General features: G+C 37.9%; 1 protein-coding gene across 4 annotated transcripts; it reads left to right on the top strand.

Moving 5' to 3' along the window:
• Positions 1-18: 18 nt before the first annotated feature.
• CPAP (centrosome assembly and centriole elongation protein) lies at positions 19-26,640 on the top strand. 4 transcript variants are annotated; one of them, XM_087721203.1, is made up of 17 exons: positions 19-113; positions 5,162-5,658; positions 6,638-6,761; positions 8,349-8,633; positions 11,025-11,163; positions 13,207-13,312; positions 13,461-14,994; positions 16,320-16,452; positions 17,091-17,256; positions 20,162-20,401; positions 22,124-22,223; positions 22,519-22,577; positions 23,137-23,238; positions 25,160-25,300; positions 25,383-25,467; positions 25,565-25,685; positions 26,309-26,640. In XM_087721203.1, exons 2-17 carry the CDS (start codon positions 5,242-5,244, stop codon positions 26,499-26,501), a joined length of 3,945 nt encoding a protein of 1,314 aa, XP_087577329.1. In that variant the 5' UTR covers positions 19-113; positions 5,162-5,241; the 3' UTR covers positions 26,502-26,640. The 4 variants fall into 4 exon arrangements, with proteins under 4 accessions (XP_087577329.1, XP_087577328.1, XP_087577331.1 ...); XM_087721202.1 differs by having other exon boundaries at positions 22,519-22,613; XM_087721205.1 differs by lacking the exon at positions 8,349-8,633 and having other exon boundaries at positions 22,519-22,613.
• Positions 26,641-27,646: the final 1,006 nt, after the last annotated feature.

The raw sequence follows: 27,646 nt of genomic DNA, 5'->3' as shown, positions 1-27,646 counted from the left end.
CGCTCCCTATTCAGCCTGTGGCGCTGATCGCTTCGAAGGTGGCGGTAGGTTTGTACTTGTAAAGGATCCGACTGTCGGTGCTTTCTGCGGGAAGAGGTTGGACGTCGAGTGAGGTGAGTGAGGCGACTGAGAGGTCGTTGTAGTCTGTTTTTCTTCCGCTGCCGGAATTCCATAAGATGCATCTGTGTTCAGGATTTGAGGACGTGACAGCGAATTCGCTTACTTTTATTTAGATCTCTAGCCCACCTTTTAGGCCAGGGCTCCCCAAACTTGGCGATTTGAAGACTTGTGGACTTCAACTCCCAGAATTCTCCAGGCAGCAATGCTGACTGGAGAATTCTGGGAGTTGAAGTCCACAAGTCTTCAAATCGCCAAGTTTGAAGACCTCCGTTTTAGGCCCTCTGGGCGATAAGCCCCGCCGTCACGTTCGTGTTTGCCTCCTGTCTGCCTTCTCCCCTTCTCACACCAGATGAATAGAGTTTTTAATTAAGAAGTCAAAAAGGCCCCAAGGCTACGTAAATGAACACATTGGCATCTTTGGCACAATCCCTGTGTTGGGTCAGGCATTGCAATTCGGGACGTCTGCAATAGTGCCATTCAAATGAATGGGGAATAAAATCTCATCTGGATAATTTATGGAGTTGGGGCTCCATTGCCCTTGGAGACACCAGAGTTTAAAAGGGTTATGATTCATTTGGGTGCATATCGAACTTATGGGATGACTCTTGTATTTTATTTTCCCATGTTAAAAACATGCAAATAATCAGAGGTATAAAAATGATGGAGTCAGAAATCCATTTTTTAAAATAAAAAATCCTTTTTTTCTACTTGTTTGATATTTAATTCTTGTCAAATCTGCTTTATTTTCCCTTTCATTCATATGTACTGTGCGTATACACACAATACAATCCACAATTATTAATGATTGTTAGCAAGGACTCAGTTGCAGTGTAGAATGAATGCACCATTTGGGAGACTTGACAGAGTAGATTAAGGATAGGTTGTGATGACGAATATCTAGTTGCTAGGAGTCAAAAACGACTTGATGGTACATAATAAAAACAGTACAAAAGTAATAATGTTACTTTTACTGTTAGGTAATTGGTTTAAGATCAAAACATTATATAACAAATACTTTGATATGAGTTGTAGTGTTTTTTTCAATGCTTTACTCAACTTTAGATGAAAAAGGCAAATAATGTTATGCTTGTAACATTGACATCCTAAACTGTAAATAATTTCTTTTTCTTCTCTTTTCTCAATACTTGTCTAAACTTTCTAAATAGTACAATGTTAATTATCTTTAAATTATATAACCATCACTGTTAAAATGACACCTAACAATAAACAAGATTTCTAATAAAATAATATAAAGGGGGGAAAGACACTGCAAACTCTGGAGATTTATAAATAAAAAATATTATCACAACCAACACAGAAACTATTTTTAGTTTATGAAAGCTGCCTAAAACAGAATGTGGAACAAGGTTGTGTTGAATTCTGTCAAGGTAATTGTGAAATAAAAAAACAGCAACTGCTGTCTTACACCAACAGGACAGCAATATGGATTACTTGTCTATTTATCATGTGGAATTATCATATTTTCATTTTGTGTTTATATGTTTTTGGTATATGTTTTGTAGATTTTTTATAAATTATTATTTTTAATTGTAAGCCAGTTAGAACTGAAAGATTGGGTGGCATTAAGACACTGTAAATAAATAAATTTGGTAGCCAAATAAAAAACACAAATATAAATAGATTTTTAAAATATTGGACGCTTAATTATTGTATTATATTTCCATCAAATTATATTTCCATGGAAAGAGGAAGCAGGCCAAATTAGTTAAGAATTGTCCCTCATTAGTCTGATCAAATATGGTCCAAGAAACTGAAAAAAAGTACATGAGTATTTATGTGCTTGTTTATTTTTTGTGGTTTATATGATTCTGACTTACACACCTAAGTAATAGAACTAAAACTTAGTTTAAAAAATTATATAATCTAATTACTGTATTTTTTGAAGGAACAAACCTTCCCCCACCCTTAAAAGTGGGTGAAAATTTAGGTGTGTCTTACAGACCGAATACAAGCATTTTTGGCATCCCAAGCCCTCAGTGCGTCATGTTTTTACCCTCCCAGGCCCTTAAAAGCACTCTGCGGGCCAAAACTGGGTGCGTTTTTGGCAAAAACAGGCCCATTTTTGGTGAAAACTGGGGCATACTGCCTGCAACCCACCACTGAGTTTTTTGAGCAAGAATTGTGGGCTACAATCTACTTTTGCTAATGACCTGTCCAGAATTAAGATGGTCTTTGGTATCAGAAAGTTTTCATGCTTAAAGTAATTCTGCCTTAATAGCAATAGCAATAGCAGTAGACTTATATACCGCTTCATAGGGCTTTCAGCCCTCTCTAAGCGGTTTTACAGAGAGTCAGCATATTGCCCCCAACAATCTGGGTCCTCATTTTACCCACCTCGGAAGGATGGAAGGCTGAGTCAACCCTGAGCCGGTGAGATTTGAACCGCTGAACTGCTGATCTAGCAGTAGCCTGCAGTGCTGCATTTAACCACTGCGCCACCTTGGCTCTTTAAGGCTAAGTGTTTGTCCCTATCCATATCCTAATAGCCTCCAGGAAATCAGGAAAGGCCTACTACTGCATCTCTTGTTTGGCGTGCAGTCATAATGTTCAACTGAGAATTAGCTTACTGAAAATATGGAAATCCTCCTTCTCTATGAGGAGAGTTACCAATCTTACATTATGTTATTTCCTATATATGGGGTTTATCATGAGTTCTACACCTCCTTGTGGAGCATCAGTGTACATTATACTGTGTGGTATTTTCAATTATAGCAACCACCAGGAGGCACTATATGGCTGTTTTGATTCACATAGGAAAATCCTTATTAGCTTACAAGTGATACCTGACTTCTATCAGCAAATGATCTCGCTCAATGGCTTCTTGTAGATATAAAATAAGAGGAACCAATCTTGTAGATATAAAATCTACAATGGCTTCTTGTAGATATAAAATAAGAGGAACCAATCACCAAACCAACCTCCCTGGCATCGGTAATGGAAGGCCCTGGAAGTTCTCTTTTCTCCATCACTACTTAGTGAAACATCCACTCAAAAGGAAGAGGACCCTAGTAAAACTCTCATTTCTAAAGCTCACGGGCAGTCTAGAAGGGTATTTTGTTCGTTTGTTTGATTGATATAGCTCAGCGATGGCGAACCCTTTTTGGCTCGCATGCCATAGGTGGGGGGAGGGCAGGGGGTCATGCGTGGCCATGCCGCACTCATATTGCAACGTGCGATCCCCCAGTGCGCATGCGCGTATGAGAGGCGCAACCCCCCATTTTTGCATGCTTTTTTCGCCCTCCCCAGGCTTCAGAGGCTTTATAGGAGCCAGGGGAGAGCAAAAACAGCCTCCCCCGCCCCCCCCCCCCCGGAGGCTCTCCGGAGGCTTTAGGGACCCTCAGGGGGCTTCCCTGAAGCCTCTGGAGGGCAAAAAACAGACTTCTGGTTTGCTCGTAGGGTTGTTTTTAGTCCTCTGGAGGCTTCAGGGAAGCCGCCTGAAGGTCCCTGAAGCCTCTGGAGGGCTTAAACCGACCCTACGAGCAAACTGGAAGTCCGTTCCCGAACTTCCAGTTTGCCCGTAGGGCTGGTTTTTTTGCGCTCCAGAGGCTTCACGGCCTTCGTGGGGGGAGAAGGCTCCTTTCACCCTACCCAGGCTCCTATAAAGCCTCTGGAACCTGGGGAGGGCGAAAAATGGCATTAAAAAAGGCTGAACTCAGCTGGCCAGTATGTGCATGCACGCTGGCCAGGTGACAGGGCAACACCTCGCGTGCCCTGACAAATGGCTCCGTGTGCCGCCTGCGGCACGCGTGCCATAAATCCACCATCCCGGATATAGCTGGTCACCTTTCAAGCAACTCTGGCCTGATACATAAAATCATTTTTTTTACATTATGAAGCACAACCAGTTAACAGAAGTGGGCTTCAAAAAGGGGTTCTCTGCCCAGTTGCTGGGTGGGCCTGGCCATGGTGGCCGTGGCCTAGTTGGCCTCCTACATCACGGTGGGGAGGTGTTTTTGCCCGGGCTTCAGAGGCTTGTGCATCTGAACTAGTCTTTCCTATCTTTTTCCTCTAGTAGTTGTGGGAATGAGCTAGATCAGTTACCCTGATTCCACATGCAGTTTTTAGATAAATCACCAGATCCCCATCCTACCTCAGGAATTACCAAGCATACTACAAGATATGCAGTGAAAAACAAGTTGCCAAGAGAAGTCCATATAAGATCTACCAAGAAAGCAATTAGAACACAAATACTACAAATGGCAAGAGATAAAAGATTGCACTACTATTGGATGGATACCCGATGATGTAATGAAATGCTATAATAAAAATTAATTTAAATTAATTTAAATTTAGAATATTATGCATAAAATGAAGTAATAATAGTTATAGACAACCAAATGATTAACAATGATAATAATGTATACATATATACTAGATTGATAATATGAGATTTTATATAAATTGTAAGTCAGGACTATGGAGAGGAATGCACAAAAGTTTTGTAACAAAAAATAAACAATTTTATACAGAATACAATATAAAGATGTATTATTACTGGATGGTTTGTGGATGATGTAATGAAATTGCCATAATATAAATATTCCAAATTTAGAATATCTCACATAAAAGGAAGTAATAATAGTTATAGTCAAATAAATGTTTAACAATGATAATAATTGTATACATATATATCAGATTGATAATATGAGATTCTACATAAATTGTAGAAAAATTCTCTACAAAGAATTTGCACACAAACATCATTATATCACCTTTGAGTTTCATGTGAGGTCTGGACACAGAAAAATAATATTACTTATTAGTATTATACATGTCGGTCTGGGACTTGCAACATCCTGCCAGATTTCCCACTGACTTTGATTATGGGAAGCTGGCTGGAAATTACTTTTTCTAACCACAGTTGGATTTAGTTAAGGATGACCAATGGCACTACAGGGATTTCCATCATGCTTTACAACCCCATCACTTAGTGACAGAAATTCCAGCCCCAATTGCCATCGTACGCCGAACGCTAACTGTATGTGAATTATGTTTTTGTTTTCTTTTTAAAATTGTTCAGGAACGGAAAGTGAGACCTTGGATTTCTCAAACTTCTTCGGCAAGAAGATTATTTAAGGTTGGACTGTTTTACTTTTCCAGATGGCCATCTCCACAGATCTGAATTGGGAGGAAAATTTGGTTTCGGACTGGATGTCTAACGCTGCCCGTGCTGGAGTCATACTAAATCCTGCTTTCCCTGGTTTGAAAACCACCAGAGCAATCAGCACGGAAAGTGTCTTATCGGGTCATGGTGTTAATTTGATGCACAGATCAAGTAGCATTTCTCCAAGTGAAGACACTATGCACCAAGAGCAAACACTGGACCTTAAAAGTTCTTTTGAGGAAAAAGTGGCTGTCTCCAAGACACTTTTTTCAGCTTCTAACAGGGAACAAACATTAATGGTTAAAGATGTCCCAGCTCAATGGACCGCCACTGAAACTAAACCTGGTTCTGATCAATTAGATGACCTGGATGAAGGATACTGCACTGAATTACTCTTACAAAAGCTGGAACAGGTAAAAAACACTAAGATGATGTATGTTTTTTAGACAGATTAAAAATATTCTTCCTTGTGAAAACTGGGTACATAGTTCAAACCTTTTGCCAGGGAAACTGTCGTGAACCCACTTCTTTATGTGTTGTTATGGTTTCTCTACTCTTGCCAAATCTGAGGAGAGATGTTACAGTTTCATTTGAATCTCAGTCTGGTACTTATCAACCAGTAACACATCCATATTTTCTCACCTGTTTTAATGCTAGACTCTACTGTACAAATTGCAAGAATTAGGTGGTACTTGTGCTTAGCCTTCAATGCTAGAAATGTTTTTAAAGTATATTGTTAGTTTTGTTGTGGCCCGCCAGTGGAGCTGGCAGCAGATTCGAACAGTAAGGAGATTGGGGAGTAACTCATGGGCCAGTCCTGGAGTCTGCAGAAGGCTCTGATGAGGGCTCTGTGTCGGAGGCAGAGAGGGGGCCAGAGCCGTATGCCAGTTATCAGAGTCAGACGTCAGTGATATAGACGAACAGCTGTTCCCCGTGTGCGCATGCGCAGAGTTGCCAGACGAAGGGAACAGCTAAAGAACAAGGGTCGACTTGGGAGTAAGGCCACAGGTGGACGATGAATGACCCCTACCAGAGGAAATAAAAGAGGAGCAAAAGGGGAGTGGAGTTTGCAGGAGACAATTAGTTCACTTAATTGATTTGTGACTCTCTGAGACTTCTTACCAAGTTTTGCAGATATTGGCCTGGCAGCTCTCCAAGCCAGATAAGGTAACTGTGACTGTAAATCCTCCCTTGAAAGACTTTGCTGGATGTGAATGAGCAAAATTCACAGTAAATTAAGGAAAGGGGTTTTTGTCGGGGCAAGGAGTTTGTTTCATGTTCTCGGGAAGCCTAGGTCAGAACAAGTTTTCTGAAAACTGTTTCCCTTAACTGTATTAGCTCATTAGTCTAATGCATAAGATCTAAGAATAAATCTACCTAATTATATTTAAGCTCAAAGAACTGCAACACCACAAAAAGGAGATTCTGAGGAGGCAGCAAATGGAGCAAATTCAGAGATTAATGGAAGAGCAACAAAACTTACTTTCACTGGTTGCTGAGCAGCAAGAACACACTGGTGAGTGTGACCTAATTTTAAAATCTTTAGTAGACATTCATTTTACATATGCTTTTATGTGTTTTGAGATTGCTGGTAAAATCTACTTTTCTTGCTGCCTAGCTAATCACTAACCATCTAAATTGAACTATATGAATCTTGCTAAAGATTTTTGGAAGATGGACGTTGACACCTCTTTTTTCAGACATCCTTATTAGTGTATAAATATGTGCCATAATTCTCTTTTTACTATATAATTGCTTAAGCATCTTATGATCCTTCTCCAACACGTTGATTAGAAAGACATTTTGTGGCTGCTACTATTAAGACCTATAGTGTCCTCTTTTAAACATAACAAATTCTAGAAATTTGAAGGTTCATATTGTAATTCATGCATAGAATTCATGTTATTAAAACTTATCCTTCTTATAAAATCACAGTGCAGGTAGTCTTTGATTTATGACCACAACTGGGAGCAGAATTTCTTTGGTAAATCATGATTATAACTTGAGTTGGACCTGATTTTTTTGACAATGTTTACAGTTTCACAGTTTTTAAGAAAACCATTAAATGAATCACAAGGCTGTTAAATGGCCTCAACATCCCCATTGGGTGTTTTTTTACCAGCAAAAAAAAAAGCAAATTGTGATTATTACTTGATAGCAGGGAGGTGCAACCTGTCATAAATGTGAAGCCAGTTGCAAGCACTCAGATTGCAATCATGTAGCTGCAGGGTGGGGGCAACAGTTGTAAGTGCAAGTACAGATCATAAGTCACTTTTTTCCAAGGCCATTGTAACTTTACATGAACAGTCATTAGTCAAGGACTACCTGTAAATCATCTTTTTAAATAGGTGTGGAAAATATGACACCCATTTTACACACTAAGTAGGTAAACAGGAGACTGATGAAGCTTGGTAAATCCAAACAAATGATTCAGCTGTTTCAGAATTATGAAATAAATATGATTCACATGAATAAATATTAGTTTTGACTATAGGAAAATGGTACATTTGTATTTTTGAAAATAATTTGTAAAAATAAGGGTAAGAGATACATGAATGAAAATGCAAAAATTCTCAGCCTAAGATTTTCAGATTTGTTCTTCTACCCTATCTAACTATACAGTTAGTTCAAAACAGTGGTGAAATTCATTGTTTTTTTACTACTGGTTCGGTGGGCATGGCTTGGTGGGCGTGGTGTGGCTTGATGGGCATGGCTTGGTGGGCATGGCAGGGGAAGTCTACTGCAAAATCTCCATTTCCACCCTATTCCAGGAGAATGATGCTGCACAATCTCCATTCCCACCACACTTTAGGGGGAGGATACTGCAAAATCTCCATTCCCTCCCCACTCTGGGGCCAGCCAGAGGTGGCATTTGCTGGTTCTCCGAACTGCTCAAAATTTCTGCTACAGGTTCTCCAGAACATGTCAGAATCTGCTGGATTTCACCCCTGGTTCAAAATATGTATCTGTACAATTGCAAAGTATTAAGTGTTTCAGGCTTTCCTTAATAATAAATAGCAGATGCAGAAAAGAATGGAAAAGGTGAATGTTCCAGTTTCCCACAAATCAGTTTAGTATCTGTCATTTTGTGTTTAAATGAAAGGCTCTCCTGCAATCAAAGATGATGGAATGCAGAACTATCCTGGATCGGTTTGTTTGTCTCCTGTCCCTTATTTTCCACAATGTCCCAGTAGAGGCAACACTGATTGGGATGGTACATCTCGTGATTCTTCTCCTGCGGACCAAAGAGATTATTTACAAAATTTCAATCATAACCAAATACTGAAGAAAAGTCATTCTGCAGACCCATTTTATAAGAAGCAGCCTTTAGACATTTCTTTGAAAGGAAACAATGAATTGAAACTTGAAGACCAAAAGACTATTTCAGGTAAAGCAAACCTGGATCCTTACCAAAAATACATGTGTATCTAACATTGGCCAACCTAGAGTTATTGATATAATATATGTAATGATACAGAAATTTGTTCACCATTGGAGATTACGATTTTCTCTCTTACTGGAAAATACCAGTGATTCCTCAATCTTGCAAAAAAAATGGAAATTTTTCTAGTTCAGTGAGTTCAGTGATAATCTTTTCTTTATTTCAGAATCTTTACAAATTTCAGCCTAAGGAAATAGCTTCCATATCTTTCTCTATATTGGTTGGAGCTAGATAGAGAGATATGGTGAGCTTTGGGTCTCAGAGGTGTTCAGATTTACCATAATAATTCATTTTATCTTTTTTAGGAAATGTATTCCAAATCCTGAGGAGGATTTTCTAAAAACAAGCAATGTTATTTATTTTTATTGTTTTTTCAACCCAAATTCATTTACTCTTTCTACCTTGGTAATCATTTGGGATGATTTTCTCATTAGTTGAATACATGAGAACTTGTAGAGAAGATTCAATCTTTTATCCTGCTTTCCACATCTTCACAGACGTATCTTAGGAAGTCAGTGGATCTTCTATTTTACATAAATGACAGATGGGTTTTCTTAAAAGAATTTCTGTAAAGTAATTCTATGTACTCAAAGGTTACGTAGATTAATTTCTGACTTTCATAATATAGATGAGAGAATTGGTCCAATTAAAAAAATCCAGAGTTTTTACCATGAGACAGAATCTCACATACTTGTATATTTTTTCTTTTCTTTTCATGGTCTGCATGTTACACTGTTAGATTGTAGGAGCAGACAAATCTTTGTACTAATGTAAACCAAATTTAAAATCCTTTGACTGCAGAGTAAGGTGAAAATCTTTGAGGTTGTGCATTGCTCTGTACTTCAAAGGTGAGAAAATCCAACATGTATTAACAAGTTTTTTGACTATTCTCTTGAGGATTTGGAAATATTGGAGAAAAAATAGTTCTGGCTTCTTTTTCATTAATGCCTATTAAGGATCTCAAATTTTTTTGCAGAGCTATCCAGTAATGTCTGTAGACAAAGATGTTATTCCAGAAGATATTTTAAAACAGTAGCTGTCATGAATGAACTTTAATTGGCTCCTAAGTGGTGAAATGGGGGAGGATGTGTTAAAAATAAAATCTATAATAGGATAGAATCACGACCACTAACAGGCTTGAAAATCTTATGTTAGAACCTTCAGAGTCTTCTAAAAGTCTAATATCGAAAATATATAAAATACTGTTAGTAGTGGTTAGACATTTCTCAAAGAAACATGGGAATCAGATTTAAGAATCAATACCATAGAGTAGACACATAGTAGAACTCTATGTTATGTTCTAGATAAGCAAAAATCAGAGAACACTATTTAAATATTATTATATCTCCATAGAATTTTTAAAAATAGTTGGGAGACGTTCAAATAATTTTTGGAAATTTGGTAAAACAAAAGGTACCTATATGCATGTGTGGTAGTCCTTGAGGTTGTACAAAGATTCTTGACAAAAGTGATCAGAGGGATTAACAGCATGGGTATTGGACAATTTAGTTATGCTCCCAAGATATGTTTACTGTCTTTATTTAGGGAGATAGCTCATACAATGGAAAACATAACGGTTCAATACATGATGATTGATATGATTCAATATAAGCAAGTGCAGCTATAGCATAATAATGGAATAATACGAAGCCTCCATTATTAGATTTTTTTATATGGAAAGTTGATGTATAAAAGATGGCAGATGCTGTGATATACTAGAAAAGTATCTTTGATTTAGTTTGGTAAATAATTATTCTTTTTGCCAAATGCAATTGTCCAAATTATTTTTGTTTACCCCAGTTTATTGAAAAAAATATTTTTAGAGTCTTTGTCCCCCCCCCCCCCCCCCCCCCCGCACTGTGATCATGTCAGATTGTTGGAGATTGTCTGGACAAGCCTGCACAATTTTCTTGCAAAGAAAGATTTTCAGAAATGGCTTGACCAAGGTCATCCAATTGGCTATGTGCCAAAGACAGTTTCTAGCCTGATGCCTTAACCACCACACCAAACTGGCTCTCAATTAGTTTTTCAATCTCTTAAATAAATTCTGCTATGATATTTTAAAATTTTAAATCCTGTCATTTACTCTCGGAAATGAATATTCTCAATGAATATTTTATTATCTATTGCTAAGTCGTATGTCCCTCCCCTTGTTTCTGTGGTTACATTTTTTTAAAGGAAAATAAAGTAAGTTTTAACAAAAGCTAGAAGAGAGAAAAATCAAGATCTTGGCTAGAAGGGCAGCCTCACTGCTTTATTGACAAAGATTGCACAAGAAATATTTTTGTGCATAAAGAGGCAGTGCGGAATAGCTTTGCATGACTTTTACTTTTGAAGGCAAAACTAAACAATCTCCAGAACCAAGTCTACAAGGAAATATAGAAGGAGACAGTGATTCTGAAGATCAAAGAAATACGGAGGCCTCTAAAATTCTGACTGCAGGGAAGTGTTCAGGAGCTGTTAATGAAGAAGAAAGGTAAAAGAAGTAAAAGTGCCGTATTATAAATGCTGACAAAAATTGTAAAAGCAATTAAGCTTATTAATTTTGATTATATTTATCAGTTAAAGCTGAAAGAATGGCAGTAGCAAAATTATTTGCCTGGAAGAAGATTCCAGTGGATCCATCTGCAGAAATCCCAAAGGTGCTTTTCAAAAGGCAGCTGGACTTTTTTGGTTTTTTTTCGCTGAAAACGTTTCACTTCTCATCCAAGAAGCTTCTTCAGTTCTGGCTGAACGATGGGGAATGGAAGGATTTATATTCCTTAGCAGTCATCTGGTCATTAGCAGTGTGAAGGTTGGTCATTAGTTCTCTGAGAATCGTGGACTACAACGCAGCCCTTTCACCAGCCCCAAGAAGGTCCCTACCCATTTGCCCTCTGATGCAGGTGATCCTGAGGGTACAGATAAATGGTTCACTGACAAATGCGCGCTTGACAAAAGCACACCGACAAAATCGCGGTGACAAAAACCGCGAGTTCGAAATTGCACCGACGAATGAGCGCAGAAGCGCGCCAACAACAGTGCGCCGACAAAAGTGCACCTTCAACAAACAAATAATAACAACCGAATAACCCTAACCCTAAACCTAACACTAAACCTAACCCTAAACAGAACCCTAAACAGAACCCTGACCCTAACCCTTACCTTAACTGAAATCACGCTTTTGTGGGTGCGGTTTTGTTGGCACGTTGTTAAGGGCACGTGTATGACATCGCGGTTTTTGACGCCGCGGTTTCGTCGGCGCACTTTTGACGTGCACGCATTTGTCGGGTCACGCAGATAAATCCCCAAATGGCTTCAACAAATCTCAGAGAACTAACAATTAACCTTCAGAGTGCTAATGACCAGATGACTACTAAGAATGTAAACCTTTCTATTCCCCACCATTCAGCCAGAACAGAGAAAGCTGCTTGGATGAGAAGCAAAATATTTTCAAGGAAAAAAAAATAGGCAAGTCCAGTTGCCTGTTGAAAAGCAATTTTGGGACAACCATCACCTGGATGATTCAGAATCTCCATAGATACCTGCAGGAATATAAAACTTCTAGAAAGCAGAATGTTAGAAGGATCATCTTATTAAAATTTGGTCTATAAAAATGTTGGGGAGAAATTGAATACTATTACTAAAAAGCTCAGTACTACTATTTCGAATATTTCCCAGGTGACTTCAAAATCCTTATATCCACTTTGAAATTTCAAACCATCAGCGTAGTAAATATCAGGGCAAGAATAGTCTCCATGTGCATTTTTCATTAAAATAAATAATGTAATGGATGCCTATTGTAGGAGGTGGTCAATGTAGCACCAAGTTTTAAAAAGAGAGCAAGAAGGATCTAAATATTATTAGTTATTATTTAATATATTAATGTACCATTTCTTATGGCTCAGAATTTCAAAGCAATTTACAATCAAAACAGCAATAACGATGGCCTTGTACAACATAATTGTTTCTCTGGATAAGTAACTCATTGTTTCAGTAGGTAAGTACATGGTCAAAGGCTCCACTCAGTAATCTGGCTATGGCAGGTTGCAGTTGCAGCTGCAGTCTCTGAACCAAGCATAAGGTAGCTCCTCATAAAGCACATGGTACCAGTCTAAATATGAAGTAGCCAGCACATGAACAATTGCAACTAGGCTGCATTTGTCCAGGAAAGAGCAGAGTTAGTATACCAATCAAAGTTGGTGTGTTAAATCTATTTCTGATGGAAAGGTTTAACTAATAGTAGATCTGTAGTAGAGGGAAGTAATGGCATCATATGAATGGCAAAAGGTGAAAATGTATTAAAATGCAATAGCTTTGGGTACAGAATCCAATCTAAATTGGTCATTAAACTTTACATTTGACCCAGATTGGATCCTGCCACATTATCCTGGGACATGTATATTTGCCTTTATTCATGAGTATTGGGCGCATTAGGACAGTGTTGCAGAATTTAACAATTTTAATTCTTTTAATTAATAAATTACAACAAGAAAAATATACAAAATTATTTTGTTCTTTTTTTATTCTCTTCAAACAGGCCTATTGTTGCTAGTATGCAAGAGAGAAAGCAAACATTTGAAGAATTTCTAGAAGAGCAGATACGGTTGGAAGAACAGAGGTTGAATGAAGAAGCAAATCTCAAGGTTACAATAGTTACAATATACAAAATGTGCCTGTTTCATAATGTGATAAAAAAATTTTCATGTAGGTGTACAGTTTGTAGAAAATCTGGAATCTGAACAGATTATTTTGATATAATTTCTTACATATATACAATTGCTTTTTTTTTAGGTTGCTGAAAAATTCCAGAAACCCGTTTCAAAGCAACCATTTTTAAAACGAGGTGAAGGCTTAAATAGATATACCAATGCCAAATATAAAGTAGCTAAAGAAAAAGAAAGTAAGACAATTCTACAGCCTGATCCCTTCGAAATTAAAAATACAATTAAAGCAGACAAACAGCCGCTTCATCGGAAAACTGCCTCTTCCAATAAAATTTCTGACAACTTTGTGCCTAAACTTGTAAATCAGAATATTAAAACCAAAAAGAATTTGTCTTTTTCTGCTCGAAAGACGACGAGACTCAGAAATGGCACTGGAAAAGGTATTTCTTCATCTGCAAGGCAACACACGAATGAAATGAAAAAGGAAGTACTGAGAAACTCTCTAAGACCAGAAATAAATGGAGAAAAAGAAAAGAATGAAGAAAATGTAAGGCCACTTGCAAAGCTGCATGAAATTGATGCCAAGTTACCAGCAGGAAAAGAAGCACCGTCAGAAGTAACTGAATTTCTTATAAATCCACGTGAAAGAGACCAAGAGCTGTCTTTTGAACTTTCTTTCCAAAAGAAGTTGGGAAATTGGGAAGCCGAAAAAGAAAAAGAAAAAAAGGAATTGGATGAATTTTTGTTTTTGGAGCAGGCTGCTGATGAAGTATCTTTTGCCAGTAACTCTTCACTCGTAATAAGGATCTTGGATCAAGGCCAACAAATTTCCTCAGGGCATAGACTGTCTTCTACGCCGATTAAACCAAGGTTGAAGGAGCAGCAGATGAATGTGCTAAATGTCACAGCTGCAGCTAACCTGAACGGAAAAAAATGGGTTTCCCAAGCATCTATCCAGGAAAGCCACAAGGATAATTCCCAGGTACCAGAACCATTCATGTTTCATAGAAGTTCAGTTGACTATGAATCTTCTTCCTCGGCTGAATGTCAAGATTCTGAATTAGATGAAGAAAACTCTGATGAAAGCAGTGAGATGACTTCTGAAAGTGAAGAAGACTTTGAGATCACCATAAAACCTGCAAGCGAGGGAGCTGAGAAGATGACTTTGAAAAACCAAAGTGACTGTCCTGAATTTTCAGAGTGCAGAGAACAATTGGAGAGCACAGAGAACACGAAGAGTCCCGATTCAATGGAAAAGGAGGACGGTGGCCAGCCTAATGAGCTATGTAGAGATACTGTATATCCAAGTGTGTTCTGTAGGGACAGAAATAAATTTGAGTTTGATGATGAAATCTCATGGACAGACTTTGAGAATAGCAATCTGTGTACACACATTCCAGATGGGGATATGCTCTCTAAAGGACCTCTGACTCCTGATTGTTCTAAGACACCTTTTCCTGATAAAGTAATAAAGAGGAAGATTGCCATGGTGAAGAAAGGAGATGCTTTGCTGAAACAAAATATGACAGTTAACGAGGAAACTGAGCCTCCTACATCAGATCTGATGCTAAAACTCTTTCCTTCCCTGAAACCTAAACCGAAGGCAGATACACAATCAAGACATGAGAGCAAATCAAACATGACTCAGGAAGAATCAAGTGGTAAGTAAGAGAGAAAAATCAGTTACTGTATGTAAGAATTAGCCCTATATCATTTTATACAAAATATCCTCTATACGCATGTTCTTTTTACATGGCAAGTAGATTCATTGCACTGTAAACCACTGTTAAGAGCCAAAAATTACTTAATAATTAAATTAATTATTAATTTAGAAAGCATCATTTTCAAATTGCAGCAGTTTTATGTGAGACATATAGAGGCTATTTGATGCATATTTTGCAGTCTGTCATGAATGGTTTTAATTAAAACTAGACAACCCGTGACCCCTTAGGAAGGTCATCCTTTTAGTCATTTCCTTAGCAGATTGCTCAGTGACAGAACTTCAAATGTTCTAACTTCACTGTAAAATTCAGAAATGTATCTGCCTTGAAAATAGCTCATGAGGAACCGTATAGTGCGGGAGTGTCAAACTGGATTTCTTTGAGGGTTGGATTAGCATTGTAGTTCTCCTCCATGGGCCAACCAGGGGGCGGGGGAGATGGGACGGGTGCCCCATATTTTGGCCTAGATGGCCTCCTACAATACTTTGCCAATCAAAACGTGGCATGGGGAGGCTGCCATTTTGGCTGCCAGGGGCACCACGGGCCAGTCCTTTCCTGTTTCAAACCCAGCCCCGTGGGCCAGATTTAAGCACCCTGCGGGCTGGATCCCACCCATGTACCTTGACTTTTTTACCCCTGGTATTGTGCAATCAAAGATCAGCACAGGAAATGTTTTATGACATTTTGTATTATGTCACCAACTGTTTCATGATAAGATGTCAGAAAATGTTATATGAAATTTGCCCAATTTCAATTCCATGAAAGTCATGGTTCCTGGATTTTGGACATGTAGTGTAATTCATGTGTGGGGGGCACTTGCATTGCATTTGGGGGGCTTGCGCACCCCCCCAACACCTCCTTTTGGCTTCCCCGGTTGGTGCAGGAGGGCTTCCAGACTCAAAACAGGGTGCGGGGAAGGATGTGCGCACATGCTTGGGGGGTGGGAGCGGTGCTCAGGTCCCCCCCCCACATGCCTTGCATTATGGGTGCTGGCACGCTGGTGCGCTTTTACACACGCTCTTTCAGCATGCAACGACAAAAAGGTTAGCCATCACTGTGTTAGAACCTCTCCAATTTTACGGTTCTGTAATTATAATAGCTACAACTAGAGGGTTTATTTCTTGGAAATAAATGCTTTTTAAAAAACTCCACTGACCTTATAAAATCCTCAGCAAAGCCCTAGGTATTAATCCCATTTTAAGATGAGATGAGTAGATGAGATTTGATACATATTCAAAAGTTGTATATAATTTATTCCCATTTAGGGGAGAGTGTGCGTTCACAGCTCTTGAAAGAGAAGCTTGTTGAATTGGAAATGGAAATTGAAAGGTTCAGGACTGAAAATGCATCCCTATCAAAACTTAGAGAAGAGCATGAAACTGCCCTGGAAAATATTAGGTAATGTAAGTTCTGTCTCTACAGGTTAAATGATTTAAATTATGTTTCTCCCTGTAGTCTTTTCTTCCTTTATTCCACATCTATGCAGAGATGATTTAGTTATGCTCCTATTGTTCAAGAGACTTTGGGCTCCTCATTTACTCCAAATACATTAACAGGTAGGGTGTATTTTATTTGATGTTCCGGAACACTATATGTCAAAATTCAGTCATTGTTTCCATGTCTTGTCAAAGTATGTAACTTTTTCCAGATTTAAAAATAATATAATTAATGTATGAATTTAATATTCAAATGTTATAAGGGCCTTTTCTAAAAAAATTGATCATACATTAGCACAGTATCCAATGATCAGTTAAGAATTTTTACTTTGAACAATTGTTGATTTAGCAAGGAGAATTATAAATATAAATTCTCTTTTGTTTATTTCTCCAGCCAACAATCTATGGATAGATTTCTGAAAATATCTCAAGCCTATTATTATAAATAAATGAAAAGGATTTTCTAAAAATCTTTGAAGAGTTCAGCTTTAGTGCACATCCTTTTTTTAAAAAAAAATGGACTAATGTTTCCAAGTTACATTGTGATATCTGATTTTAGTGTGATAAATATTTTGTAATTTTTGTTCTATAAACCTTCAGGAAAGAAAAATCTGCCTTTGAACACCATAAAACACAAGAGCTTGCTCGAATAGAGGAACTTAAAAAAGAAGAAGCAAGGAAATTGCAGAAAGAACGAAAAGTTTTTGAGAAGTATGCACAGGCAGCTAGAGCCATTCCAGATAAAAAAGAACGTGATGAAATTCAGGTATGAATGCAACATAAATGATCAACCTAGGTGAAGGAAGTGAATAATGGGTGTTTCAGCCTAACAACAGAAATTAAAGCATCAGATAAATTTGGGGGGGAGTTGACATTTTTTCACAAGAGCAAATATGACCATAATACCAAAGAGATTCATTTTTTTTACACCATGGTGACCAGAACACTGCATCAAGAATTGAAAAGATTCCCTTCATTTCTCTGTTCAAACCTTTTTCCTGTGAATCAACCAGTTTGTTAATGAAAACAATTGCTTTGCACTAGATACTCCTATACATTCCACATGTGAAGGTTTTAGGAGAAAACATTTATTTATTTACTAATAAATAAATAACTCAATGCAGCAAATATATGTAACACACCTTTCTCCTTTTATTTTCCCTATAACAAAAACCCAGTGAGGTGGATTGGGCTGACAGAGTGACTGGCCCAAAGTTATCTAGCTGGCTTTCATGGCTAAGGCAGGACTTGAACTCACAATCTCCTGCTTTCTAGCCTGGTGCCTTAATCTCTAGACCAAACTGTCTCGTTCAATAAGCTTGGCTGTGAAACCATTGCTATGTGATACTCAACTGTTTCTTCTTAGTCTTTGGAGTACATCCTACTTCAATTGCAGCTAAAATCCCTTCATCCAATAATTATCACAATCATGGATGGTTGTGGGACCTTCTTCACAGCCATGCTACTGCGCATTTCTCCAGTCCTTGAGTCAAAAGAGAAAGCAGGTGGCATAACTTGTCCTGTTTTGATAGCTGGCCTTTAATCTGCCTCATAAATGAGAGCTGCAAGTAGTTTGGAGAAGTTTAATTTAAGGGCAATTAATCGGCCAGTTCCCCTATTTTTATTTATTCTCTTGGCCAGTGTCACTAACTGGCAGAAAAAAACCACCAGCATCCAGTGGTGGGAGAAGTTTAGTTGATGTGGATGTGTACCAGGGGTGGGTTTCTCGCCCCGTTCCAACTGGTTCGGTTGGAACGGGGCCGGTGGCGTCCTCGTGCACGCACGCGGTGCACGCATGCTACTAGCGTCTGCGCGACGCTCCAGCTGCTCCTGGACGATTGCACAGGCGCTGTATGCGTCCTGCGCATGCATGGAAGCACAGAACTCGTCAAAACCGGGTAAGGACCGCGGGTGGGCGGGCGGGCCCTTCCGCCGTTCCCGGAAGTTACTTACTTCCAACCAACCGGTTCGCAGGGACCGCCGCGAACCGGTTGAAACCCACCCCTGATGTGTACCGAAAGGGGTGGCATGTGTCAAGTTGCCTCGGGGAAGAGTTGCTGGTATAGGGACATTAATAATAACCAGTCAGATTGGTTCACCAGTTTTCTGAAAAACAGGCAGTGTCAAAATATAGACCACATGACAGCTTGCCTGACCTATCCAGAGCCCTCTCATTTCATCCTGAGTCTGTTGCCAGCACAGCTGTTTGGACATCAGTTTGTGTTCCTTTCACGTGGGCCAAAGCGGGAAATTGGCACTGACTTTCATCCAGCTCCCACTTCACAGTGAAGGCCAGAAAGGAGCAGCAGCATTGGCAATGAGTTAGCCATACCTCATGGAGGTTTTCCAGGACACACGCGGAATGGTACATTTCTCCCACCCTCAGTAATAAAACAGTACAGTTCAGCAAAAGCAATCATTTTATGTAGATGGAAAGAAACAATAAACAGATTTTGGATGTTTAAGAATGGATTCCAGATATGCGTTACCATTTTTTGAAATGTTTATAGTCTCAAAATGAAAAGATGAAGGAGTGTGTTTCTGTATACTCTAGATTTAACAAATTGAATTAATTATTACATTATTACTTAAGTCTTGTTTCAGTTATGTTTAACTTATTTTAATCCCTGTAAAAATCCTTTGTAGTGTTTCCTAAATAATCAGAGAAAGAGAATGTGTGTGTGTGTGTGTGTGTAAACTGGCATGCCCACGAATATATTAAGGATGGCATATAAATAGTACTTTGTGAAGACATGATGCAGATAGATACCCTGCAGAGACCAGTGTCCACTCTCTTCTGCTTCACAAATTAAATGACCATGGCAGGCAGTACTTGGTGAATGAGCTGAGCTCTGCTCACAGCAGCTGGCCAACAGGAAATTGGCAAATGCCACTCCTTGGTTGTCTTATCACTGAGACCACAATGGAAGCATTATAAATTGTTTCTAAGGCAGCACATGCCTTGGGAGACAGTGATTTAGCATCATACAGCAAAATAAAAGTTACCACTTTTTAAAAATTGCTTCAGTTGTTGTTTATAGAAGTGATTGTCTCTCTTGCACAATTACGCTTTGCAGCTTATTCCCCAGTTGGAGTGCTCTTCTGGTCCAATAGGCCTTGCTTTGATACTTTCTGCAATTTTTTTCCTTTCCTTCTCACAATCTATGAAGGGGGAATCCAATTACGTGTTAAAAGGGAGGAACACAGGTTAATAAAAAGCGAGCAGGAAAGTTCCAATATCTCAGAGGTTGCCACAAAGAAGAGAGAGTCAAACTATTCTCCAAGGCACCTGAGGGTAGGACAAGAAGCAATGGGTGGAAACTAATCAAGGAGAGAAGCAACTTAGAACTGAGGAGAAATTTCCTGACAGTTAGAACAATTAATCAGTGGAACAGCTTGCCTCCAGAAGTTGTGAAAGCCCCAACACTGGAAGTCTTTAAGAAGATGTTGGATAGCCATTTGTCTTAAAGGGTATACAGTTTCCTGCCCAGGCAGGGGGTTGGACTAGAAGACCTCCAAGGTCCCTTCCAACTCTGCTATTGTAGTGTAAAGTATAAAAGTGAATATTTTGGGGAAAAGTACATTATTCGTTGCTGAAGTGAATGAATGTACTTCTAATATCGTTTTGATTTTCTGCTATGGAAAGATGTTCATCTGTCTTTTTACTTAAGGCTTTGAAGCAACAAATAGCAACGCTGCAGGAAGATGTAAAAAAGAGAGAAACAAAATGGTCAGCAACTCATACTCGTCTGAGGGATCAGATTGAAGCCTTAACGAAGGAGAATACACAACTGCGAGAAGAAATCAAAATTATGGAACGATTCCGTTTGGAGGCCTGGAAGAGAAAAGAAGCCCCCACCAAGAAAAAGAAAACTAGTAATTCTGGTTCCTCAGACACGCATGAATCTGCAGTGAGTTTTCTTCTTTTTGGAAAAAAAAAAGTTTTCAGAAAACTAGAGACACAAGGATTTTGCACTGCTTCAAAAGCAGCATGCAATGTTTTCCAGACCTGAGAGAATTTTATTTGGCGTTCCACTGCATGTATCAAATTACAGAAAAAAGCAGTATTCAGAGCTACTTGGCACTATATTTTCCATTTTCTAAAAAAACATGGCGTCACCTTATTCCCAACTCTTGAGTGTGAAGTGATAGGTCCATTGATACATATATACCTTTCCTTCATAGGAACAGGTGAAATTGAGAATAAACAGTTACCTAAAGTGACAAGTGTTTTACATTTCAACGCATGGTTTTTCCGGACAGCTGTTTCTTTAAAAGCATCTGTTTTGCTATTTGTTCAGAAAACTTTATTGCATTTGGGTATGTTTCACTATTCAAGGAACCCTGAGTAAAGTACTGTGGTACCTTGGTACTCAATTGCTTTGAAACTCACCAATTTGGTACTCATTTTGATATGAAAAATTTTTGGTTTGGTACTCAGTGCACAAGCTAGAACTTGTAGCTATTGGTTGCCTTGTGACTCAGCATTATTATTTATGGGAAAAATTTATTCGGTACTCATCGTTTTTGGTACTCATCACTCCTCCCAGAACCAATGAAGAGTCCCGAGGTACGAAATTATTTTGATAGTGTTAGGATATCTGAGGTATTGCCTCAGTAATTTCTGTCTGTCCAGTAACATAAGCAGAGTCGAGATACTCTGAATCCCATTGATTAAATAATGCCACCAATGGGACTCCAATAATGTGCCATCTCTTATACCAGTGATGGCTAACCTTTTTGTCATTGCGTGCTGAAAGCATGTGCGACAGCATACCCGCACCCATAATGCAATGTGTGCGTGACTCCCCCACGTGCCCTGCTCCCTGCACGTGTGTGACCCCCCCTGCGCTCCCCCATGCATGCGCCCCCCCCTTGCCCATTTTTTTGCTTCCAGGTTAGTGCAGGCTTTCTAGGCCCAAAACAGGGCACCAGGGGGCCTCACAGGGCCCCAAAATGTGAGCGCCCCCATGCATGCGTCCCCTCATGGATGTGCGCATGCATAGCAGAGACCCGAAGATCAGCTGGCTTGTGGGAGGCGCACACACATGCCCGGTGGAGCTGGGCTGGGGCAACAGCTGGCGTGCCCAGAGTGCTCTGCATGCTACCCATGGCACACGTGCCATAGGTTCACCATCGCGATCTTATACAGTACCCATCCTCTAGAATAGCATTTTCCTAGAGATTTGTAGGCTCTCATCCTCTAAGGGCACCACAAGTCTTTAAAAATGTGGCTTTGCTTTTGTGTGATCTGTATTGTGATGCATTGCCAGGTACTGGGAGATTTTTTTTTTTAATCCATTGTACTTTTTGTTATAGTACAGTATAAACTGCCTTTCAGTGTTCTATGTAAATAGCTAGAAATATTAGCAATTTTGGTGGGAAGAGCAGAACTGAAGTACAAAAGTTGCAGCTTTTAAAAAAAATTCTAAAGTTTTTATTATTGTGTATTAGTATAAAATTCAATTCCTTGATTGCTTTTGTGAAGTATACCAATGTGCATAGTAATATTTACCATATGTTGTTGGTTTCTGAATTTAAAAAATGACATAATTTGTTTCTTGAAAAAGCTTAACTTTTGGAATAGTAGACATTTGAAGAAGAAATATTTCCCCTTTTTTTGGTCTTTCTAGCATTTGCCAGCAGCATTGCCAAAGTCTCACAGTGGGTCTTCAATGAATCAAGTAGAAAAGAGCAATAAAATAAATGTCAAAAGTGATTTGCCATCAGAAGGTAAACTGTTTGATTAAAAATTGGATCTAGTAGCCAGACGTGGCAGTTTATTATCCCTTCAGAATTTTGGATCTGTTAGAATGGATTTGTTTGTTTGCAAAGTATATGAAGCTGCAAATTGTTTTCTTTCTTGGGCTAAAATAATCTTTTTTTTAAAAAAAAAATTATTTGATTTTAAATATGTTCAGCCACATCAATTATCAGTGTTTAATATTCTTCTAAGTGGATTAATGTCATTGATAAGATTTTGTAAGGTTTATATTCCTATTTATTAATGAATCTATATTTGAATTAGGAAGCTTGTCACCAAAATGTGAACCAGCAAAAGCATATGAAGCTGATTTGGACAAAAAGGTAATAACACCTGAAACACCCCAAACATTTATGGCAGTAAGTTTATTTTTTGTTGAAAGCAGGCATGCTAGTATTTGATTCCTAAAATTGACCATATAATGACTATTACAATTATGGCAGTTATAGTTTAATGGTTTAAACAAAATACTTATTTATGCCCATTATATGCATCTTTTAACCATGATGAAATTTGTAAAAAGTGTTCAGAGAAATATTGGTTGATACTTACATGATGTATAAAGATGTACTTTAGAAAACCCTAGTTTTTATTCTTAGAATATGAATAGGCAGAATTTATCTTCTGAACATCTCAGATGCAAGAAATTCAATTAACTAATTTTTATTCTGATGTTTGATTTTCATGGTATGGAACCCTGTTCTCTTTGGAAAATGAGGTCTCTTTGAAAACAATTTTCTTGAGTGTTAACTTTTACAGCTACATGAAATACAGAATTGCTTGTCAATCTAAAAACTCAGTATCATGAGGTATAATCTGTACAAAATCCATAGCAATATAGTTTGCCTCTTTAAGAAGTTCCTATTGCTTTTGCCATTTTAGAATTTTCCTGTTGATGGAACTATTGAATCATTAGCAGCAATAACTTTTGATTCTTCAGAAAGTGAAGAAGTTGAAAGAGAAGCCAGTCATCCTGATGGAAAAGTAAGTTCCTCTTATTCACTATAACAGGATGCACTAAGGAACAATGAAGTACAGTGGGAACGTTTCCTTGTTCCATATTTGGACCTATAAAGAATGCTAATCTTTTAGATCTTTTAGATCTAGTCTACATTATTTTGAATTTTTGAAATTCAAATGGAGAATGGACACAATACGGTTTTTGATATTAGCTCAAAGTGTAATAGTTTATTTACATGTTCTACTCAGTCTTGAAAATCTTCACAACATGGAATTTAAGTTTGAGCTATCTTGAACAGAATAAAGCAGACTGCCATTTTTCCAATCTTTGAAACTATTCCCATGCAATACCAAGTACATGGAACTTGCTCATATTTGGCTCCATTGTATAATTTTACAAGGAATAGATGCGGGACTAAACGTTGAACATTTGCAATTCAGCTCATTGTTGTTCTTAAGATTCTGAAATGCATAAGCACTTATCTTTTTAGCAATAGCAATAGCAGTTAGACTTATATACCGCTTCATAGGGCTTTCAGCCCCCTCTAAGCGGTTTACAGAGTCAACATATTGCCCCCACAGTCTGGGTCCTCATTTTACCCACCTCGGAAGGATGGAAGGCTGAGTCAACCCTGAGCCGGTGAGATTTGAACCGCTGAACTGCAGATAACAGTCAGCTGAAGTGGCTGCAGTACAGCATTCTAACCACTGCGCCACCTCGGCTCTTTGCTTTTTGCTGTATATCCATGACAGGGGTAATATATAAGATGGGCTACATTCTACTTGGAAAATATTACGAATCTTTTCATGTGTTCAGAAATGCTGAAAATGTAAGTTGGAAAAGGTAACGTCGTGTGATCTGCTGTCCACACAAGCCCTAAAACTAAATAAAGAGAACCCGATTAAACAACTGAGTCAAAAACATTATACTTGTATACTTTATATGATTGTAACCCCCCTTGATCCTGTGGGGTAGGCAGCATCCAAATACTTACAATAAACAAGTAAATGCAATGATTCATATTTTCCATTTCAAGAGATGATGTGCTTCCTATTCCAGATGCCAAACCAGCTTTAGACTATTCTTGCCATAGCCCCCATTTCTTATTTTAGAAGCTGCCGTGAGTATAGAAGCACTCCCAAATTGCATACTTTAGGGAGGAGACCATCTCATCTAAGAGGAGTCTATAGAGACAGGAACTTCATCTTGCTTCTTATACTTCATCACCTCCTTCACTCTTTCCTATTGTAGTTCTTCAGGATTTGGTTCAAAATTTGCACTGTATCTCCAGTTTGGAGATATATAGCTGGTTATCATAAGCAAACTGATGTCTCAACCCCAAATCTGTGGACAAGCTCTCAACAAATTCATGTCATTGAAGAAAAGAGAGGACAATTGAGCGCTTGGGAAACGCTTATCATCAATATATCCATAGTCCAGCATTTCCTCCATTAATATCCACTGGAATTGTCCACTCAGGAAGGAGCAGAAGCATTGTAAAATAGTACCCTTGATTCGTAATCCTCCTAGATGGTACAAAAGTGCACCAGAATTGCTTTGAGTGCTGCCATGAGATCTAGCAAGATAAAGGTACAAACACCACATCCATCCAACATCCACTGTAGATCATCCACAAGGCCAACCAGTTTTTGACTCGTGACCTAGGCTGAACCATGACTGGAGGAGTCAGGATAGTAATACTTTATGTTGCAAAATCGTATCCATGATTTTTTGGAATTAAGGAAGAAACCCTAATCCTAATCAGATTAATTTCTTCAGGGGAGAGAGACATTTGTTTTTCCAGTTCTTTGTTTTTAAATGTTGGGATTGTATAGCAGTTTGAATATTGTGTGACTTTACAAAAGTAAAGCTATAATGCACTTCATTTAAACTTTCCAAGATTAGAATTATTAGTAGTGAAACTTTCTGCTTGCTTCCTTTTAGGTTGAAAAAGTGTTAAAAAATGGTTGCCATCTTATTATCTTCCCTAATGGCACAAGGAAAGAAGTAAGCTGCGATGGAAAGACTACAACTGTAACCTTTTTTAATGGGGATGTAAAACAAGTCCTGGACGATCAGAGAGTTGTATGTATCTATCATATGGCAGTCTTACATAATCAGAACTATGCACTAGCATTCACATTAACTTTAAAACTTTTCTCAACAGATATACTATTATGCGGATGCAAAAACTACACATACCACTTATCCTACAGGTTTAGAGGTTCTCCATTTCTCAAATGGACAGATAGGTAAGACGAGGGAGTGCTTGCACGCAGTTATCATGAATTCCATTTCTTTTGTACATACAATGTAAGAGAAATCTGATGTATGAATGTATTATTGCAGAAAAGCATTTTCCAGATGGAAAAAAAGAAATTATATTCCCTGATCAAACCATTAAGAATGTGTTCACAGATGGGCGAGAAGTAAACATTTTTCCTGATGGCACTATTGTCCACATGCAACAGTAAGGTTTTTACCCTGATAAAATATAATTTTAGAGAAAGTTTGATCTAAATTCAATTGCAAACATATGGAGGGGGGTATCATTAAGTCTGGTTTTTGGAGCAACCCAGGGTAAGTGCCGGGTGGGGGGAATAATCAATCAAATTCTACCGGTTGTTTTTCAGATGACCATTTGTTTTGAGTCCGTGGCCATTTGCCCATATTGAAGAGTAAAAAGGGTGAGGAAGTGTTATGGCCAGAATTATGACTTATTCTAAATTTATCTTCCCAAATATTTTTGACAACTCCAGTATTAATAACTAGTTTCTTGGACTGATGGCAGTTGAGATGCAAACAGTTGAAAAAATTAGGCTGATTCTAGTCATTACAACTGAGCATAATAGACTTATGTGGCAAAATGAGAAAAGGGGAAAGCAAAATATATAGCAGATTGATATAATCAATAACAGAAACATAAAATAGTATTTGAGGTATGCACATTTTATGGAAAAATACCTTGCATAGCAATTGAACCTCAAACAGTAACTAGGCCAAAATCATATTCTTTTTCCCAGTTCCTAATTTTTCTTTTCCGCCGAATTTAATAAGACCAAGGTATTGGTATTTTTTTGTATTTTAATTCAGAGATGGAAGTAAGATTATAGAGTTCAGCAATGGTCAGCAAGAAGTGCATACAGCTGATTTCAAAAGACGTGAGTATCCTGATGGCACAATCAAAACTGTTTATGCTGATGGACATCAAGAGACTCAATATGCCTCTGGTAGACTAAGAGTTAAAAATAAGAATGGTGATGTTGTCATGGACACCCATCCTTGAACGTTTATGTTTTTCTGTATCTTAATATTTATCAACATTTACATTTGCAGTTATTTTTTCTAGATGTTCTCTTGTTTGCATAAAAATATAAAAGCTTTGTACACATGCGATAAACTTCTTAATAAATTATTTTTAAAACTCTTATGTCTAATGCTTATATATTAACATTGCTGTATACTTCATTGGGAATAAAACCCTCTTCTCTTTTTTTAGAGACTAAATAATTTCTTTTTCTAAATAATTCATTTGACTTTTAAATTTCACTTTTATTTTCAAACCATTTTTCTTGTATTAGCCATACACCCAGTTGTGTAACCCACAAATCTAATAAGCATTCATTCCACTTTTAAAAAATTGGAGTACATGTCCTGAACCAAATTTGTGGCATTCCATTTGATATTTCACTCTAATTTGTTAAAGAAGCTTTATGATCTTTTTTGAGATTAGTTTCAAGCCAATTTCCTAATAGACATGCCATCTAGCCAATAAATAATCAACCTGCTTATCATAATTTAATAGGCAACACTGTCAAATGTTTTGGTAAAATTAACATCTCCACATTTCTGATAGGAAAGTTACTCAAAATAAGCACAACATGGACATTTTCAGCTTGTATTAATCAGTAAAATATTGGTGTGAATCACTGGAAGAAAAAAAAAACTGCAACCATGTATAAAGAACTCTAAATTCCAAACCATGTTATTAGATCACATCATCCCAATACAGTTTTTAAAATAATCTAATAGAATGAAAAGGTTTAAGGAAAATTTATTATAAGATTAATCAATCTTAAACCTAGAAAAACAGAACCCGGAATAGCTGATTTTTTTTTCAACTATTGGCCAAAATTTTTGGAAGCTTACTATAAGGACTTGAGTGTCAAATTATTTGCCGATGATGTATTGCCAAATGTATTTGTTAGTCTGTAATAGCTTCTAAGATATGATATAATGGAGCTGATCTGCATTTAGGACGTAATTGGAAAATACTGGAACAGTAACAAAAGACTGCATAAAAATATAGGTCAAAACTTGCTAATTGTAATTAAAAATCTTGTAATAGTGATAGTAGAGAAATTATTTGTGGAAAATGGTTTTACCGACATCTAAAAAGCCATTGTCATGGCTGCATCTCACCTATCCAAG

This window comes from Thamnophis sirtalis, unplaced genomic scaffold, assembly GCF_051295495.1.
Source record: "Thamnophis sirtalis isolate CommonGarterSnake01/CBP01778 unplaced genomic scaffold, rThaSir2_p1.2 scaffold_8, whole genome shotgun sequence".
Taxonomy (NCBI): Eukaryota; Metazoa; Chordata; class Lepidosauria; order Squamata; family Natricidae; genus Thamnophis; species Thamnophis sirtalis.
The sequence above is the reverse complement of the archived record's forward strand: the minus strand, read 5'-3'. Positions and strand labels throughout refer to the sequence as shown.